Genomic DNA, 20400 nt, shown 5'->3' on the forward strand with positions numbered 1-20400 from the left:
GAGGTAAAATATTGACTTCTTAATACAAGCATGTAAAGTATGAGTTGCACCTGTAGACTGAGTTTTGTAGTTATTTTGAGAATAAATGCAACACTTGAACGCGTGATGTGCGAATAAATACAACACTTCCAAACATGTAAATTAATATGTGAATATATTCAATAAGATTTGCAAGCACGCAGCTACATTTCAGAATGAATACAACTCATTTTGTAAACTTGCGACTGGTGAATCTTCTTCTGTGAATCAAAACTACATTTGCCGATGTCGAATCTGTGCACTCAGAGTTTTGGCACACATTTTGCAACTAACCTGTGCCAAAAGTTTAGCAGTTAAAAAAAAAAAATCTGCAAGCAAGCACCAAAGGAAAGACATGAGCTCTGGTGGACAGGACATTTTCTTCCGACCAATCAGGTGAGGTGTTGACATTCTTGAACGTGCTTTCACGTTTTACTCGAGTTCGTTGAGGAGATGCGGTGTATGTTTTGGTTATACAAAGCTGTTTTTATCATAATATTCAATAATCAATTATCAGGTGTGAACATGTATTTTTCTTCTCTATGCTCATGATCTATTTCCCTGCGCGCATATGACAGACAAGCGTGTATTAATCCTGCTGTAGGACTGACTCATTGCTGCCAGCACTTAACAGTTACAGTAGGTCAAACAACCCCCTAATATGAACGAGTCACTCAGAAAAACGAATCATGACTCTCGAGTCAGGAAAAAAAGAGTCGTTCAAAAAGAACGAATCGTTAGCGAACTGCACATCACTACAGAGAACCACCAAGAGGACAACTATGGACTGAAAACCATCGAAAGGGGCAATACACCGACTGGAAATGTTCAAGTACGTCGCAATATGTATGTATGACATTGTGTTGGGATTTTACACAATGTAATCGTTGTCTTTATTATCGCAAAATGCAAGAAAATACAATTCCTTCGAATTGATGGGGGTAGCTACCAGTAAGTAGCTAGCTAGTTAACGTTAGCCAAGCGTCACCCCGTGTGGCTAGCGACTCGGAGACCGGGCATGTTTGACAGCTGACAGTTTGGTTTTGACAGTTCATTTTGGCGTACTACCTTGTAACTAATGACAGCAAACTAAATGACAATGCTATACTTTATTTGTTATAGATGGATAGATTTGTGAAGTATTATTTTTCCACATGCCAGATGGCCTTGAAATGGGCTTGTCATGTCGGTGGTTTTTCTGGCAGAAGATGTTCTTCACGTTAAGGATTCCTGTTAGAGATGATGATGATGATGATGCAAGAATGAGATCATGCTGTAGCTAGCTAAAGCGTTACCTTCAGTAAGATCCAGTATATTCACCATATAGCCAGCCTATTCTTTACTATTATTCTGCACCACATTTTGTGATATCATTTTTGCCAGGGAGGAGAATTTCTCCTTATCCCACTAAATAATTCAGCGGTAATAGAAAACGTGTCAGGCACTGCATGCATCTTCCTGTCATGTGGGCTTAATATTATAATGAGTAGTGGCCTTCAAGTACAAGCTACACCACCTCTTTCTCTCCTCTCCAACTCCCTTCTCTCAGTCCTAGGGTTGCAATGGTTCGGAAACTTTACGGTAAATTCTGGACATTTTTCATGGGAAGTTAAGCCCTGGAATTTGGGGAATGTTGATGAATTTATGCACAAAAGTTAGCTTTTAACAGTTAACCTTTTTTTGTGGGATACACAAGGCAATTCTAGGTCTTGTGGCATATTTTGGTTAAACTATCCCCAATTCAAATGGAATTGCTACCCTCTGCATGCACAGTGCATTCTTCCATCACATGTGCAGTGCACTCATCCATCATATATATGTACAGCTGATTCTCAAGATCTTGCACACTAATGAGATGCTATTGAGCTCACGCTACTACACTGTCTGAGCCAAGGACTACATGCTTTCTGGTAAGTTTTGATGGTAATACTGGGTGGGGTGAATATATTTAATATGACATAATGTTTTGTTAATTAGTAAATAGTAGCCTACAGCAAAGTGTGTTTAAATAATTTCTAACTTGTTAACATTTTCTGCTAGTTAGTTTTTGCTACCATGTGGGTTTTAGCTTGCTTGAGCCTGCTAACTGAGGAGTGTTAATTCACCAGTTTCCATACATGTTTCATTTTAAAACATTTATCTTACAAAGGAGTTGTTTAATCTAACTGCTTAACTATTTATCTGTACATGGAATTGTGTTTGGTCTATTTTACTCATTTTTTTCTCATCTTTACAGGAAAATGCCACGGGCACTATCTGATGTGTGGAGACATTTCACTGCAGCTAATGTAGAAGGAAAAGCTTTTGCAAATACTGTGCCAAATCATATGTGAAGAATGCAACAAAGAGTCCCTCTACTTCTATTCGAGGTGAAAATGATGAATCAGACACTTTATTTGATAGCAACAGCTCATGGTCCTCCTGAAATCAGAAGTTTTTTTGACTCAATGGAGGAACGTAGTCAGAGAAATGCTGATGAATGTCTTGCTCAAGCTGTGTATGCAACTGGTTCACCTCTGATGCTCACAGGGAATGTGTATTGGAAGAGGTTTCTGAATGTTCTTCGCCCAGCATACACCCCTCCAACCAGACATGCTTTATCTACTCATTTGCTGGATGCAGAGTTCAACAGAGTTCATGTGAAGGTCAAACAAATCATAGAGAAAGCAAACTGTATTGCAATCATCTCTGATGGTGATCGAATGTTCCTGGGCAAGGTATAATTAACTACATCATCTCCACCCTTCAACCAATTTTCTACAAGAGCACAGACACAAGGGACAACAGAAACACCGGTTTCTACATTGCAGATGAGCTAAAGGCAATCATCAATGACCTTGGACCACAGTATTTGCACTGGTGACAGACAATGCTGCGAACATGAAGGCTACTTGGTCTGAAGTGGAGGAGTCCTACCCTCACATCACACCCATTGGCTGTGCTGCTCATGCATTGAATCTGCTCCTCAAGGACATTATGGCACTGAAAACATGAGAGCCAAGGAAATGGTTTGGTATGTGAAGGGTCATCAAGTTATAGCAGCAATCTACCTCACCAAGCAAAGTGAGAAGAATAAGAGCACCACATTGAAGCTGCCCATCAATACATGTTGGGGTGGTGTTTTCATCATGTCTCCTGGAGGGGAATTAGTCTCTCCAAGAAATGGCCATATTACAGACTGCCGATATGGACAGCACCATCAAGAAGATCCTCCTGGATGATGTATTTTGGGAGAGAGTGATAAGCAGCCTGATACTCCTGAAACCTATAGCAGTAGCCATTGCACGGATTGAGGGAGACAATGCCATCCTGTCTGATGTTCAGACTCTGCTTGCAGATGTAAGAGAAGAAATCCGTATTGCCCTGCCCACTTCACTGTTGCTCCAAGCAGAGGAAACTGCAGTTCTGAAATACATCAAAAAGCGTGAAGACTTCTGCCTTAAGCCCACACACGCCGCAGCGTACATGTTGGTCCCCAAGTATGCTGGCAAGAGCATCCTGTCTGGTGCAGAGATCAACAAGGCCTATGGTGTCATCACTACCGTGTCTCGCCACCTTGACCTGGATGAGGGCAAGGTTCTTGGCAGTCTGGCGAAGTACACTTCCAAGAAAGGGCTTTTGGGATGGAGATGCAATATGGCAGTTGTGCCAACATATCTCATCAACCACCTGGTGGAAGGGACTTTGTGGGTTTGAGGCTCTTTCCCTTGTTGCCTCCATCATCCTCCAAATCCCACCAACATTAGCCGCCTCAGAGAGCAACTGGTCCTTGTTTGGGAACAGACACACCAACGCACGCAACAGGCTGACCAATACAAGGGTTGAAAAATTGGTGGCCATCCGGGCAAATTTGAGGCTTTTTGAGCCTGACAACGAGCCATCCTCAACAAGGTTGGAAAGTGAAAGTGAAGATGAGGCCTCAGTCTGATGTTCAAGAGGTGGACATTGAGGAGGTCCAGAGAGAAGACATGGAAGCCTGAGAGGAAGACAACCAAAGCTTTAGTTTCTAGACTATCATTTTACAGATGTATGTTGAAAACGTTTTTGGGAGATGCGATGGATCATTGGGGATCATTCAATATTCCCTTTCTTTTGTTGTTCAGTGAAATCATCCCATGTGAAGAGTCAACTCATTTAATTAAAGTTCCATTTGTAACTACTTTTTTTTCTATTGGAAGGATTTAATCATTTGCAATTATGTCTACTTATGATCAGGTAAAATGTTTCTGTCTCCATATGATATAGTAAATATATCTAATGCAAAAAACATCTACATTTAAATGGTATTAATATTAATTCGCATATATTCCCGGTAATTCCCATGTAAAGTTTCCACCTCTGAATATTCCCCAAAATGTGCAACCCTACACAGTCCACATCCCTATTTTCTACAACTCTCTTACCACCCATCACCAACTCTCCAGACAGAAAAACACTTTCAAAGTAAGGAGTAAGGAGAGTACATGGCAATTCCACTGCAATATTCTGTTCATCCTTGTATGATTTCTGTACAGCAAATTGAGCTGTTCTACTGCCTCTCTCTCAAGGCTCAGTCTGGCTCAGTCCTTTGTGGCCATCAAACTATTTTGTCACTACATTCAATATAATGTCATTCCAGAGTAGAGGTCAGTCAGTCAGCAACATTTTGTTCCCAAGGTTTTATCAGAATGCCACTAACTACTGCACAACAGAAGCGTTGTCCATCTCTCCCTATTTACCTCTCGCTCTTTTTCCTTGAGTTGTCGGCTATCTGGCTATTGGTTGCCCACCTGCATAAATCCCATACCAGGGCAGGAGACGACAAGAGAAGTGTCAGTAGTACAGTGACTTTCTCAGTTTGTTGTAGGGATTGGTACGATTATTCGAATATCCGAATGGACATTAGTATTCGAATACTTGCAAGAGTATTCATTTCCTTCTACAAAAAAAAGAATAATCATAGGCCTATTTTACAATGAGAAGACTTAGATCATTTTATTGAATGGAGACAATGTGACATTTCTACACACAAGGATATACCATGACATTTGAAATCCTTAATTTAATAAAACAAACTTGTGAATGTCGTTTTTAATTTTTTTATAACGTGGTATACATCTCTTACCCTACGAGGTCTAGAGCCTGCTGGTTTTCTCTTCTACCTGATAATTAATTGGACCCACCTGGTGTCCCAGGTTTAAAATCCATAATTAGAAAGGAACAATGGACAAACGGAGTGGAACAGGCTTCGCGGTCCAGAGTTGAGTTTGAGGGCCGTATAGCCTACACAGGTTTCACACGTGTACTGTAGCTTTATTTTGTTGGCACTACAGTAAGATGCTCCATGTGTAGCAACGTGAAGTGGGAGATCTCTAATCAATGCACATAGAATATGGAGTCACTGATGAATGTGACTCCTGGCTAGGCCTGTTGCGGTGACCGTATTTCCGCCACACCGGCGGTTCCACGTCATGAAGGCAGTCAAATTCCACGTGACTGTTTAGTCACGGTAATTAAGCTTCTCCAAGCTCTGATGCTGCTGATGGTCATTAGTAGCCTACCAAACTTGCTAACTGCCTGGTACTCAGCACTCTATTGTCCCCCTAATCACTCTACATCAATGCAAATGTGATTCAAAATCTAATCAAACAGTTCATGAGAGCTCATGTTGAGCAACATTTCTATTGGCTATGCAATTGTGTGAGGAAACAGAGTGATGGCCTCTTAAAAAGAGGAGGATCCCATCAGGTTTCTATAGGCTAGGCCTACTATATTTATTTCTCAACTTTCCTAATATTAAGCACATTGCTTATCTTTACAACAGGAGTGTAGCCTACCTGGCTGGCATGAAAATGAACCACGGAAAAGCATCCTCCATTCACTATTTAAGTGCATAGATGACATGTATTTTTTCCCCCTGCCCCTGTCTCGAGATGGGTGCATGATAATGGTCCTTTCTAAATCAAAACAAATTTCACACATATGATTTACTATATGTAAAGACAATATTAAATTAAGAATATTCTGATGGGTGACAATATTAGTTTATCACTTGTGAATTATATTCAGTGCATTCGGAAAGTATTCAGACCCCTTCCCTTTTCCCACATTTTCAAAAATTGATTCAATAAAAATGTTCCTCATCAATCTACACACAATACCCCATAATGACAAAGCGAAAACTGGTTTGAACTCTTTGGCCTGAATGTCAAGCGTCACATCTGGAGGAATCCTGGCACCATCATGCTGTGGGGATGTTTTTCTGCGGCAGGGACTGGGAGATTAGTCAGGATTGAGGGACAGAACAGAGCAAAGTACAGAGATCCTTGATGAAAACCTGCTCCAGAGCGCTCAGGACCTCAAACTGTGGCGAAGGTTCACCTTCCAACTGGGCAATGACCGTAAGCACACAGCCAAGACAACGCAGTAGTGGCTTTGGGACAAGTCTCTGAATGTCCTTGAGTGGCCCAGCCAGAGCCAAGACTTGAACCCAATCGAACATCTCTGGAGAGACATGCAAATAGCTGTACAGCGGCGCTCCCCATCCAACCTGACAGAGCTTGAGAGGATCTGCAGAGAATGGGAGAAACTCCCTAAAAACAGATGTGCCAAGCTTGTAGAGTCATACCCAAGACGACTGGAGGCTGTAATTGCTGCCAAAGGTGCTTCAAGAAAGTACTGAGATATGGTTCTGAATACTTATGTAAATAAGGTCATTCAGATTTTTAAATCCTTAATACATTTGCAAAAATGTAAAAAAAAACTGTTTTTGCTTCGTCATTATGTGGTATTGTGTGTCGGTTGAGGAATAAAACAATTTAATCAATTTTAGAATAAGGCTGTAACGTAATAAAAAATGTGTAAAAAGACAAGGGGTCTGTATACTTTCCGAATGCACTGTATTATTACTTGTGAATGATGCCCAGCATTAGGCAAGAAAAATGCCTTTTATTTGCAACTAAAGTGGGCAATTTTAAAATTAAGCACATTAATTTGCTTTACAAGGGGTGTAGAGCCTAACTGGCATACATAAGCAGTGTGTGAGTTCAAGTTTGGGGAAGATCATTTTCACCATAAAATGCACCTTTTATAATAAAAGCATTACATGCATAATCGCATTTGCGGTCACAATTGATAATGGTGTTTTCCCGCTAATGGAACACTCGCGCTTAGCCTACTGCTGTGTGTGCATTGCTGTGCTTATAATGTGAAGGAATAGCCTAACAGTTTATCATATTTGAAGCTAAATGTTCCGTAAAATATTTGTTTTGATGCTAGTGGTTGTATTAATTTGGGATCTATCACATCCCACAACTGTCCCAGACTATGTTTGGAATATTTATTTCTCGCACAGAATAGGTAAACTTTTGTACTATCGGGATAGTAGATAGATTAGTGCGTTTGCTGTTCATTAGGCCTACTCATCTTGTTGGCTGACGAAAAGTAAATGTGGACAGTTCTTCCAATATCTTTAATATGCATCTTGGAATTGAATAAGAACGTGAGCAGTTGCATCCCCAAAGTGTCTGTCTTCACTTGTAGCCTGTGAGAAAGACCTGATCACGTGATGGAGAGCCATGTGAGTGAGAGGCACTTCAGAGCACGCAGGAAGAATGGAACAACGGCCGCTGGCCGCAAAAGGCATAGATTTTCTTTTTAGGGTGCATTACGGCCACACACAAGGGATGCCGCCGGGAAATTCCAGTCATTATCAAGTGCTTGTCAAATTGTGAATGAGAGACTGATGAAGTGTTTACATACAGCCTGCACAAACAACTAAGCAGGGCTCATGCCTTTCAAATCATGATTACTCGCATCATACAGCCTTACAATGTCTTAAAATCTAAACATATAGCCCAACGTTTGTATAACAACTAAAGTTACATAACTCTAAATTAAGCATATAGGAGTACCTATTTCTTTTTTAACCGCTCAACACAGAATAGCCGCATGTGCCCACTCCCTCAAATCATTTGGAGAAAATATCCTTTCTTTTTTTATTCGGCTTTGTTCAATTGTATTCTTCATACTATAAAATAATGTCACAGAATTCTAACCAAATCTTGTCTGCTAAATGAACTAGTGTAGCCCACAGCCATATGACATAACCAGATCAGGACCTTAATTAAGGACAACTCAGAGTATGCTATTCTGTTCTTCTGAAATAGACTACATTTTCTTCATGAATGTTTCTTTAGACCTGTCTAAAATGAACAATGGATTTATTGTGAGGGTGTAGGCTATATTACATGGATTTATTAGACTAGGAGATGTTCCAATGGTCTGCATCAGTAGGTTGTGTGTGGAAGGAAGCCAGGAGATGCTAAATGTGTTTGTTAATTAACGGTAAGTTACCGTGATACCGACGGTTATTTGCTTGATAATCACCGGCTGATGAAATTTCATGACCGCCACAGCCCTACTCCTGGCCACACTTTTTTTTACATCCAGGGAAATTAGAATGTCTCGTTTTCTACTGCAACCTATTTCCCATTTTTTACATTTGAATCAAGAGAGTTATCTGGAGCTTAATACTGCAACAGTAGTTGACACAGCAGATCTCTATGTATAGGCTAACACATCGCTTTTTAAATTGTTTTCTAATTCCAGGAAACTCAAATATGCGTTGTTACATCCCTTTTTTCTGTGCTAGGGGAAATTAATACAGTTATTTTAGTAATCCACCCTGTTTGAGGCTAGGGACTCAGACAGGCCCTTTGATTAGTTCCCAGAAAAATCATTGATCTACAGATTTCTGTGTCCTGATGGGACCTGATGCTACAGCCCAGGAGTTGATGTCTGTCTTATTAGGCGATAGATCTAAGCTAGATAGGCTAAAGCTTGCAGTCCTAGGAGTCCAACACTAACTGGCCTGGGAAGTTCAAGAGCTAGGCAACCTGCGGAAGAGCCAGCTGCTGTGGCTTTGGCATACAGTGCATAATAAATGATTACTAAATAAGAGTTGAAATTGCTGAGTTGAAAATCATTCCAGTGTGTTTTGTAACTATACAGAAGAGAGAGAGAACGAGCGGGGGCGCACATCCATTACGCATAAACACATTCTATGGCACTCGGTTACAACTGTACAAAAATAGCTTGAGAGGATGTTGAGAAGGTATCGATTGGAGAGGACAGAGCAGGGTACTTCAGGTCATTCTGTCAATGTTTCTAATGAAGAATGTCCTGTGTCACTGATGGATGCTCTGTGTACTCTACTGTGGTCAAATATGTACCATATTTGCTCTGGTGGTTGTTTGTCTATATGACGATGATGTATTGCCACTCAACTTTTGCAACCCAACAGTGCTACTGATAAATAGAATTGTTTGTTTGTACAGTGCTTCTACACCTGCATTGCTTGCTGTTTGGGGGTTTAGGCTGGGTTTCTGAACAGCACTTTGAGATTTCAGCTGATGTAAGAAGGGCAATATAAATCCATTTGATTTGTGTAATATAAATTGTTTCTGTTGATTTTTCCAGATCTAAATGTATATCATGAACACAGATATGATTCCAAAATTCACCTCGAAAGACGAGGAGATTGACTTCTGGAAGACTCTTTCCCTCAAGTACAAGAAAAAGTAAGATATGCACAAATCATGCCTTTTATGTTACATTAATGCTATATCTAAGATCATCAGGCTTCTTTTACTTGAACTCACCAGAAACTCAGAAGTATGATAGTATGTTGGAATCCTGTGGTTTCACTATATATACCTGTACTTTAAATCCTGAGTACTTGTGAAAGGGAATTCCCCATCCAGACTTGTTACATTGACCTCATAGCCTAGCTCTCCTCACTCTTTCGTTTTTAAGAGCATTAATGAATGACTGATACAGTTTAACCTGTGAAAGTCCTTTATGTAAGACCATGTTAGGAATGTCCTTCAATACTCCTTTATACTTCCAAAGGGACAGATCTGGTTTCACATTAGAAAGTCTCTTAAGGCCTCCCGAGTGGCGCAGCGATGTAAGGCACTGCATCGCAGTGCTTGAGGCAGCACTACAGACCCGGGTTCTATCCCAGGCTGTGTCACAACCGGCCGTGAACGGGAGTCCCATAGGGCGGAGCACAATTGGCCCAGCGTCGTCCTGGTTAGAGGAGGGTTTGGATGCTTTACTTGGTTCATTGCACTCTAGCGCAATCATCAGTTGAACAGTGTTTTCTCCGACACTTTGGTGCAGCTGGCTTCCGGGTTAAGCAGGCAGGTATTAAGAAGCGCGGTTTGACGGGTCATGTTTCGGAGGACGTATTACTCGACCTTCGCCTCTCCCGAGCGTGTTGGGGAGTTGCAGCGATGAGACAAGATCGCTATTGGATATGACGAAAAAGGGGGTAAAATACCAAAAATATATATATATCTTAAGTCTACACTGAATGGGATTATGTAATAGCGGTCTTAGATGTATGTTTTCTTTTCCCATCTGTGCGAGACTGGCAATGGGCGACAGACGTGACTCTGTGGTCTATTCATCACACAGCACAGGCGCACTGCTGTTTTGATACAAAAGACTGCTGATAAGATCACAGTGGACAGCAGACACACCCAGCGCTAGGGGTAACTACACCCACTTATATGAGACTCTATGGACATTTACACCCAATGGGAATCAAAGCCACTCCCCTTTGTATCGCTCAATAAATGTGTGTTTAAGATTGTCATGAATTTAGTAGTGAAGCAGCTCCTTAGTATCAACAATAGATGCTCTTGCTTGAGGGTTCCCCTAAACACTGTTGCAAAAACATTTGCCAATAGAGAGGATGCTCGGGTTCCTTGACAGGTCAGGGATATCCAAAAGGGACATTCACCTCTTGGGCAAAACAAGCAGTTCAAAGACCGCCGAGGGTGCTGATGCTGCGTTTGGAACTAACCACAGATGGAGGAAGTGGTGACCTGCTGGGGTTTTAAAGTTAAAGAGCCCACTTGGCTTTCCCCTTCAAAACACCACTGCCCCCAGGGTAGCAACACAGGACAGACAGCCCATAGCAGGAAAGTGGGTGCTGTTTCCAGGCCCCCCTTCCACCGTGTCCCACCGGTCACATGCCTGTAGCGTGCAATGCCGATGGCCCCCGGACACAGCCATTTTTAGAGCAGCTGTGTGTCCATGGCTTTAGCGGGCAGACACTTACTTACATAACCCCATTCAACCCAACCCCCACCCTGAAACGCTACCCTGTCCTGGCCACATGCCCACAGTAAACAACCCAACCTTTTGGTTATTTATATAATATCTAATTTTGCTCTGGGTAGCAGACAGACAGTCTGTTGCCGTTTTGGAGAGGCCAGGGTGGACAAGTGACGTGATGTGGTGTTAGGAAAGTCAGAGGGTTCTTTGATTGGCTGGATCACGATCAAGCGTAACAGTGCAAATCCTGTGTGGGCTTTGTGAAGCGGCCAGGATCTGCGCTTTCAATTTCCACTGTTTAAATGGCCTGAAGACAATTGTGTATGTTTAAGTACCTACTGTATGTCATGTAGGATTTTCATGTTATTAGATAAACAAAGAAGATTGGTCATTTATGGGTTGCTAGTTCCTGTTACTGTCTACAAAACAGGATACGCTTTGACTTTAAGAAGTCTTGTAGATCGTAGATACCATTCATCATAGAAGGCTGTAACATGATTTTGTGATTTCTATTTTTAAAGATATGCTCCGGAACTTTGGTGAATACTGAGTATGTTTTAAACCTCCCGCTATGAGCAGAATTACTGTCTTACCGCAATTAGCCTAGCCACAAAATCCGTAGTTTGAAAGCGACTGTTTCTCTGGAAGCTGTGCTGCGCCATTTTCCCCCATGTGGTCCAGCCTCCTAGCAATTTGAGTTCAACCAATGAGCGTCAGCCCCTCACCATATGAGTGACAGCTAGCAAAAGTCACATCATGCCACCACAGCAGAGCAAGAGAGCGAGAGGGCAATGATGTGGTGCACATAGCTGCACATGTGACGTTGTACTCAATTTTCGGGGACCACTTTTGGCTCGTGAGCTCTACTTTCAGAACTACGGGTTAAAAAGTATACAAAAGTACAGGATCGTTTCTTTAAGTCTTATATGCTTAACCTGGGTACTTTTAATTTCATAGTAAAAACCAAATAAATACTAATGGACTGTTAAATAACAATGTTGTTGTACTAACCATGTCCTCCGGTGGTGTCTGCCCTGTCAGTTGCCAGGAGGCCCAGGAGGAGCTGCTGGAGTTTCAGGAGGGCAGCAGAGAGCTGGAGGCAGAACTGGAGACCCAGCTGGGCCAGGCCGAGCACCGCACGAGAGTCCTGCACACTGAAAACAGCAGACTTAAGAACGAGGTGGACTCACTCAAGGTACACAAGAGGGACACAATACACTAGATCGGCTCCAGTAAAAAAAATACATATTGTTATTGAAATGTGAGTTTATCGCATGAATTGACAAGAAAATATTTTAGAGGCGCCTTTAGCGTTCATGCTCCTCTTTTGACAACCTAAGAAACACGCCATACCTTTGACTTAATCATGGCTTGTCCTTTATTGCGGTCTCCAGAGAGGAGGCACGTTACGTTAGCATGTGTCTGTCAGTGTTCCAACCTATAGAAGTTATTAATGACGTATCAGGCATGTTCAACAGTAAAGGAGACAGGGTTCTTAGACAGAAGTCGTATCAGTCAGGCAGACAAGGAACTCTCTTTCCCAATCTTGCTCTGATCACTACTATGGGGAATCGGCACCTGTGCTTTACTGCCCCTCGACATCCTGTTATATCCAGCTGTGGTTCATTCGCATGAAACGTATCATTCTCATACACAATGCATCAGCAGCACATTCATTCTCATGCCGTAATTAGCGCTGGGATGAGTGTGGCTCTGTGTCCATGTTCACATTACGACTCAAGCCATGCGAGTCCCCCCGCCGGTGATGGCGAGATTGTCTTCTGTTCTGCTTTATTTTCAACTGTCTGGTGGTTATTCCAGGCAAGAATCAAGTATTGCTTTCATGCCTTTGTTTATGGAAAATACCACAGCAATGACTGGTTTTCTCATTCTGATGCCAGAGAATGTGTCTGCGACTGTGTCTGTCACCTTGAGTAACGCCTTGTTATGAGATACGAGCTACTTGACGTAGGCTAGTATGTATGTGCTGATGAATATGTAGTTCATGTAAAACGGCATTTCAGGACAAAGCAGGATTTGTCTGGCCCAGGTTAGTGGTTAATTGATTCAGACGTGACATATCCAGAAGATATAGGTCAGAAAGACTGGCAGACTCAGTCACATTTATTGAGCTGAGCTCCAGAGAGCTGGAGCAGAAGATAGGGGGTCACATCATCATCCCATACCCTGAGAACGCTGGAGTAAATGGAGCATAACGGAGTGCTCTGTAAAATAGATGACAGAATGTAGGTTACCACGGTGGTTCCCTCCACTGTTTGGGTGTGCGTGTGACTGCGAGGTGTTAGGAAAATAAAGCTTTAACGTCCTTTGCCTATTTAAAATTGTCTCCCTCCCTTTCTTCTCTCTCTCCATCTCTTGACCACCCCCCCCTCCAGGAAAAAATGGAGCAGCAGTATGCCCAGAGCTACAAACAGATCAACATGCTGGAGGATGACCTGGGACAGACCCGGGGCATCAAGGAGCAGCTCCACAAATACGTGCGGGAGCTCGAGCAGTCCAACGACGACCTAGAAAGAGCCAAGAGGTCAGCAAAGAGACCAGACCACTACACAGTATCTAACAGACAGATACTGGATACAGCATTAGAAGAGGAGCTGTAGAAGTTGTCATAACCTGATATTTACTGTATACTTCAGGATGTTTGTTTTGGACGAAAAAGGCAATAGTAGAGATAATATCCTACCAGTAGTACTAATCTAACAATAGATGCAAAAGTATTCATCCTCTTTCAGAACACAAACTCATACATTAACCCCATGCAGAGAGGTGCTGATGAATGCTGGAGGCTGAGATGCTTGTTGCATGTTTCCTAATTAATTCCCCACTGTGCTCTTCATTGGGAGTAATCGGATGACTGATGGAAAGTCCCCATTCCAATTTAAACATGCCTCTGGCCCAAATGGGTCTGATTGCTGTAAATTCCCTGGCCAGTTTATTAAGTACACCACCCCGTTCACAAAAATGGATCGCTCCTACAGACAGTGAGTCACGTGGCCGTGGCTTGCTATATAAAGCAGGCAGACGGGCATCAAGCCATTCAGTTACTGTTTGATTGAACGTTAGAATGGGCAAACGGCTGAGCGTGCTATGATCGTCAGTGCCAGGCACGCCGGATCCAGTATCTCGGAAACGGCCACCCTCCTGGGCATTTCACGCACTACATTGTCTACGGTTTACCGAGAAACAACCACAGTCAGCGGCAGTCCTGTGGGCAAAAGGAGCTCGTTAATGAGAGTAGTGTTGTCACGATACCAACATTTTACTAACGACACCAGGCCAAGTATTACAATGCCAAGTAATTTCGTAATACCACAGGGGGAAAATTCAGTGGCCTCGTGTCCTGTTTGACAATTGTTCCCGTTTTCTAAACGTTATGTGCATGTGCTACACACAAAAACCTGTCACTGATATTCACACTTCTACTCAATACAACACATATAGCATTTAACTTCACACTGTATAATAAAATACTGCATAGAATGGCATGGACCCATGCCAAATCTTTTTAGTTTCCTGAGGGGGAATAGGCTTTGTCGTGCCCTCTTCACAACCGTCTTGGTGTGTTTGGACCATTCTAGTTTGTTGGTGATGTGGACACCAAGGAACTTGAAGCTCTCAACCTGCTCCACTACAGCCCCGTCGATGAGAATGTGGGCGTGCTCGGTTCTTCTTTTCCTGTAGTCCACAATCATCTCCTTAGTCTTGGTTACATTGAGGGATAGGTTGTTATTCTTGCACCACCCGGCCAGGTCTCTGACCTCCCTATAGGCTGTGTCATCGTTGTCGGTGATCAGGCCTACCACTGTTGTGTCGTCTGCAAACTTAATGATGGTGTTGGAGTGGTGCCTGGCCATGCAGTCGTGGGTGAACAGGGAGTACAGGAGGGGAGTGAGCACGCACCCCTGAGGGGCTCCAGTGTTGACAATCAGTGTGGCAGCTGTGTTGCTACCTACCCTCACCACCTAATGATCTGCATGTCATTGTGGCAATAAGGGGAAAATGCTGCATGAAATCTTCTTTACTCTTCAGTTGTAACACACACACTCCCTCCCTTACATACTCTCAAACTTATAAACACACACACACCACTCTTTGATATAGTTTAGGCCTATATGAATCCTTTGAAACACGTCTCATGAGTAGCAGACCTTTTTCCTTTCTTCCAGTGCCAATCAAATTTGCCTAGACCTACTGTCAAGTTACCAGGTTGTTAGCTAGCTATGATGACTGAATAATGTTGTTCTTTATCAAACCAGTAATTATCGGCCCAGGATTGGTTTTAAAATGATAACGCGAAAGAAGAAAAAAGGTAGCTCTTGGTTGTATGGCTCATATTTCTTAGATCATTTGAAATAGGGAAGAGCTGTTTTCTTTGCTGTAAAGCTGCAAGCATGCCTGTCACAAAGCTGTTTTTCCTCTCCAGCACTGCTGCATGACAGTAAACTTGCACGGCTGACTCCGCTCTCCGCGCTGCTCCAATGTATGAAATGTACAAATGTAACAACAGTAGACTGGTCCGTGTCTGAATCCCTGCTCGCCTTCTCAGATAAATGATATACTTTTAAACTGATGGAGGAATAGACGAGCAGGATGAGAGGCTGTAGAGAAGCGAGTGAGGGCTGGAAGGGGATGGGGCTGGCTGATTACAGCTGCCACACGTGATACGCGCATGAAAGTGACATTATTGATCCGGCGAATGCTAGTTGCTGTTGCTTCAAAAGTTCTACTGAATTTATAGACAAAATGTCAGTATCATATGAAATGGTATTCTAAAATGTTGGTATCGTAAGTATCGTGACGTTTTGGTACTGTGATGTTGTTCCGCATTATGGGGTATTGTGCGTAGATTGCTGAGGAAATAACATTCTATTTTAGAATAAGGCTGTAACGTAACAAAATGTGGAAAAAGTCTAGGGGTCTGAATACTTTCCGAATGCACTGTATATGCTCCCAACAATTTAACGGATAAACCTAACAACTTTTAGCAACTCAGTGCCTTCTTACATCATGAACACTTGAACCAGGGAATGTAGACAATCAGTGAACATAGTAAGGGTCATACTAATTAGAGTTAATAAGGGATTAAAAAGTATAACTGTTTAAAAAAAACAATAGTTTACAGCATGTTGAATATATGGGACTATTATTTACATCATATTTCAAAATGATTCATTATTGTATGATACATGATATTAACGTCATGAATCGTTGTTTCATTTCATTTTTGTTTCATTGTTTCCATTTCATGTAATCTTTTGGTTCAAACAATGCTTAATAAGCATCATCGACATGTGGAATATGATATGTGCAAGCTGGTAAGCTGTGGAAAGAATATGTCCATTCAGCAGACATGTTAATTTTGCACTGACCTCTGTTAACCAAGAACAAAAATCATGCATCATTTAGTCAGAGGCTCGATTTATGTTTGCGCAGTTTGTCCACGAGAGATTAATTTAGCACTAAATAGCAATAATGCATCACGGTGGAACACGGGTATCAGTGTATGTTTCAGCATGTGCCTTTTGTGTACAGAAGCCAAGAGTCCACTGAACAGCGTTTTCCTTTGAATTAAATTATTTGTTTATTTCTGCAGGGCTACAATTGTGTCCCTGGAGGACTTTGAGCAGCGTCTGAACCAGGCTATCGAGAGGAACGCCTTCCTGGAGAGCGAGCTGGATGAGAAGGAGTCCGTCCTGGTCTCAGTGCAGAGATTGAAAGACGAGGCCAGAGGTGCTTATTGATCCGTTTTCACTCAAACCCCTGCCTGTCTTCACTCATTAGAAAATTAGCTGTTCCCTTTTCTCTTTCATCTTCTCAGTGATATGTGTGAAATGAATAGAACCCATGTACTCACAGCATTAGCATTGCTTACAACCACAAATTATTGTTGGGAGAGACTATCGCACCATTAACCTCAATTTGAATGTCTGGTCTGACTTCGTCTTAAATAGTCTGTCTGTCTGCTTGTCTGTCAGACCTGCGTCAGGAGCTCGCCGTCCGAGAGCGAAGTACGGACGTAACCAGGATGTCGGCGCCCACCTCACCCATCCAGGAGGACAATGACAAGATGGATTACTCTGTCCAGGCCTCACTGTCTCTCCCCGCAACGCCGCTCGCACAGAGTCTGGACAATGCCTTCGCCAACACCACAGGTACCCTTTTGCTCTGACCTCAACACTGTCTCCTTTTTTATGTGAAGTATACTGTATGTCAATGACTGTCATATTGGGGAACGTACAATCACGGGATAACAAAATGGACGAGCTCTGTTCGAGACTATCCTATAAATGGGACCTGAAGAACTGTAATATCCTATGTTTCTCGGAGTCGTGGCTGAACAAGGACATGGATAAGATACACTATATATACAAACCCCTTCCAATTAGAGGATTCGGCTATTTCAGTACACCCGTTGCTGACAGGTGTATAAAATTGAGCACACAGCAATGCAATCTCCATAGACAAACATTGGCAGTAGAATGCCTTACTGAAAAGCTCAGTGATTTGACGTGGCATCGTCAAGGGATCCCACCTTTCCAACAAGTCAGTTCGTCTTTCCCACAGTGACCGTACGTACATATCCCAATCAGAAGCCATGATTTATAGGCAACATCTGCAATGAGCTAAAGGCTAAAGCTGCCGCTTTCAAGGACAAGGACACTTCTAAGAAATCCTGCTATGTCCTTTGAAGAACCATCAAACAGGCAAAGCGTCAGTACAGGACTAAGATCGAATCATACCACACCAGCTCTGACACTCGTCGGATGTGGCAGGGCTTGCGAACTATCACGGAATACAAAGGGAAACCCTACCGCCAACTGCCCAGTGACGCAAGCGAAGTGCCTTCTATGCTTGCTTCGAAGCAAGCAACACTGAACCATGCATGTAAGCACCAGCTTTTTCAGACGACTGTATGATCACGCTCTCCCTAGCCGATGTGAGTAAGTCCTTTAAATGCGTTAACATTCAGACGGATTACCAACACACGTACTCAGAGCATGCGCTGACAAGCTGGCAAGTATCTTCACTGACATTTTCAACCTCTCCCTACAGGGGTCTGTAATACCTACATGTTTCAAGCAGACCACCATAGTCCCTGTGCCCAAGAACTCCAAGGTAGCCTGTCTAAATGACTATCGCCCCATAGGAGTCGCATCCGAAGTCATGAAATGCTTTGAAAGGTTGGTCATGCCCCCATCAACACCATCATCCCAGACACCCTGGACCTACTCCAGTTTGCATACCGCCCCAACAGATCCACAGATAACGCAATCTCTATTGCACTCTACACTGCCCTTTCCCACCTGGACAAGAGGAACACCTATGTGAGAATGCTGATCATTGACTATAGCTCAGTGTTCAACAGCATAGTACCCTCCAAGCTCATCACTAAGCTAATTACCTGAACACCTGCCAATACAACTGGATCCTGGACTTCCTGATGGGCCGCCCCCAGGTGGTGAGGGTAGGCAATAACACATCTGCCACGCTGACACTTAACACCCCTCAGGGGTGCGTGCTTAGTCCCCTCCTTTACTTTCTTTTCACCCTCGAATGTGTGTGGCATGACTCCAACACCATTCTTAAGTTTTCCGACGACACAACGGTGGGAGGCCTGATCACCGAAGACAGTGGGGCAGCCTATAGGGAAGAGATCAGAGATGCCAGGACAACAACCTCTTCCTCAACGTCAGCAACACAAAGGAGCTGATCGTGGACTATTGATTGCTGGAGGAATGGGAGGAAGGAATGTACATGAATAATGGTCTGCATGCCATTGTGGCAGTAAGGGGAAAACACTGCATGAAACGTTCTTTACTCTTCAGTTTACACCAGCGCACACACTCTCCTTCCCTTACACACACACTCCGTCTCCCTCTCTCTCATAAACACACACACACCACTCTCTCTCTCTTCCGGGATGCTGGCCTTCTAGGCAGAATTCCTCTGTCCAGTGTCTTTGTTCTTTTGCCCATCTTTACTTTTTATTGGCCAGTCTGAGATATGGCTTTTTCTTTGCAACACTGCCTAGAAGGCCAGCATCCCGGAGTCGCCTCTTCACTGTTGACGTTGAGACTGGTGTTTTGCGGGTACTGTTTAATGAAGCTGCCAGTTGAGGACTTGTGAGGCGTCTGTTTCTCAAACTAGTCACTCTAATGTACTTGTCCTCTTGCTCAGTTGTGCACTGGGGCCTCCCCCTCTTCTTTCTATTCTGGTTAGAGCCAGTTTGTGCTGTTCTGTGAAGGGAGTAGTACACAGCGTTGTACGAGATCTTCAGTTTCTTGGTAATTTCTTGCATGAAATAGCCTTAATTTCTAAGAACAAGAGTAGACTGATGAGTTTCAGAAAAAAGTTATTTGTTTCTGGCCATTTTGAGCCTGTAATCGAACCCACAAATGCTGTGTCACGCCCTGGCCTTAGTATTATTTGTTTTATTTATTATTTTAGTTAGGTCAGGGTGTGACATGGGGTATGTGTGTATTTTGGGGTATTATATGGTAGAGGGGGTGTTTGTTGTAGTTTATGGTTTTGTGTTGAGTGTATGTGTGTAGCTGTGTCTATGTTGGGTGTAGTTCTAGGAAAGTCTATGGTGGCCGGAATGGGTTCTCAATTAGAGACAGCTGATTTCGGTTGTCTCTAATTGGGAGCCATATTTAAGGCTGCCATAGGCTTTAGCTGTTTGTGGGTCATTGTTTGTGTATATGTATAGTTCGACGTAAGTAGTTTGTGTGTGCACTTACGTTTGAAGTTTTCACGATCGTTTGTTGTTTTCGTTAGTGTTGTATAAGTGTGTCGTGTTCATCTTCGGCGTTGTTATTAAAAGAAGATGTATTCAAATCATGTTGCGCCTTGGTCCTCTCGTTCATGTCAACGCGATCGTGACAGAATGACCCACCAATACCGGATCAAGCAACATGACCAGCGGCAACAGGATCAAGGCATTAAGGATTCATGGACATGGGAGGAGATTTTAGATGGTAACGGACCTTGGGCGCAACCGGGAGAATATCGCCTCCCTCGTGAAGAGCTGGAGGCAGCGAAAGCCGAGAGGAGGCGATATGAGGAGGCAGCACGGAGACAAGGCTGGAGACCCGCGAGTACTACCCAAAAATTTCTGGGGGGGGGGGGGGGGCTAAGAGGTAGTGGGCCGAGGGCAGGTAGGAGACCTGCGCCCACTTCCCAGGCTAACCGTGGAGAGCGGGAGTACGGGCGGACACCGTGTTACGCAGTAGAGCGCACGGTGTCTCCTGTACG

The 20400-nt window shown here is 43.2% G+C and overlaps 1 protein-coding gene across 6 annotated transcripts in view; it reads left to right on the forward strand.

The window, feature by feature from the left end:
- The first annotated feature begins 281 nt into the window (after nucleotides 1-281).
- The window catches only part of LOC129829251 (nuclear distribution protein nudE-like 1-B), a 31302-nt gene continuing 11183 nt past the window's right edge, over nucleotides 282-20400 (forward strand). For 2 of the 6 annotated variants that reach the window (XM_055890949.1, XM_055890950.1), the window contains exons 1-6: nucleotides 431-864; nucleotides 9478-9578; nucleotides 12166-12319; nucleotides 13521-13669; nucleotides 16739-16875; nucleotides 17121-17297. In XM_055890949.1, coding sequence (XP_055746924.1) covers nucleotides 9484-9578; nucleotides 12166-12319; nucleotides 13521-13669; nucleotides 16739-16875; nucleotides 17121-17297 — 712 coding nt within the window. In that variant the 5' untranslated portion in view covers nucleotides 431-864; nucleotides 9478-9483. The other 4 variants (XM_055890946.1, XM_055890951.1, XM_055890948.1 and 1 more) reach the window with 3 other exon arrangements.

Source organism: Salvelinus fontinalis, chromosome 30 (genome assembly GCF_029448725.1).
Source record: "Salvelinus fontinalis isolate EN_2023a chromosome 30, ASM2944872v1, whole genome shotgun sequence".
In the NCBI taxonomy this organism is placed as follows: domain Eukaryota; kingdom Metazoa; phylum Chordata; class Actinopteri; order Salmoniformes; family Salmonidae; genus Salvelinus; species Salvelinus fontinalis.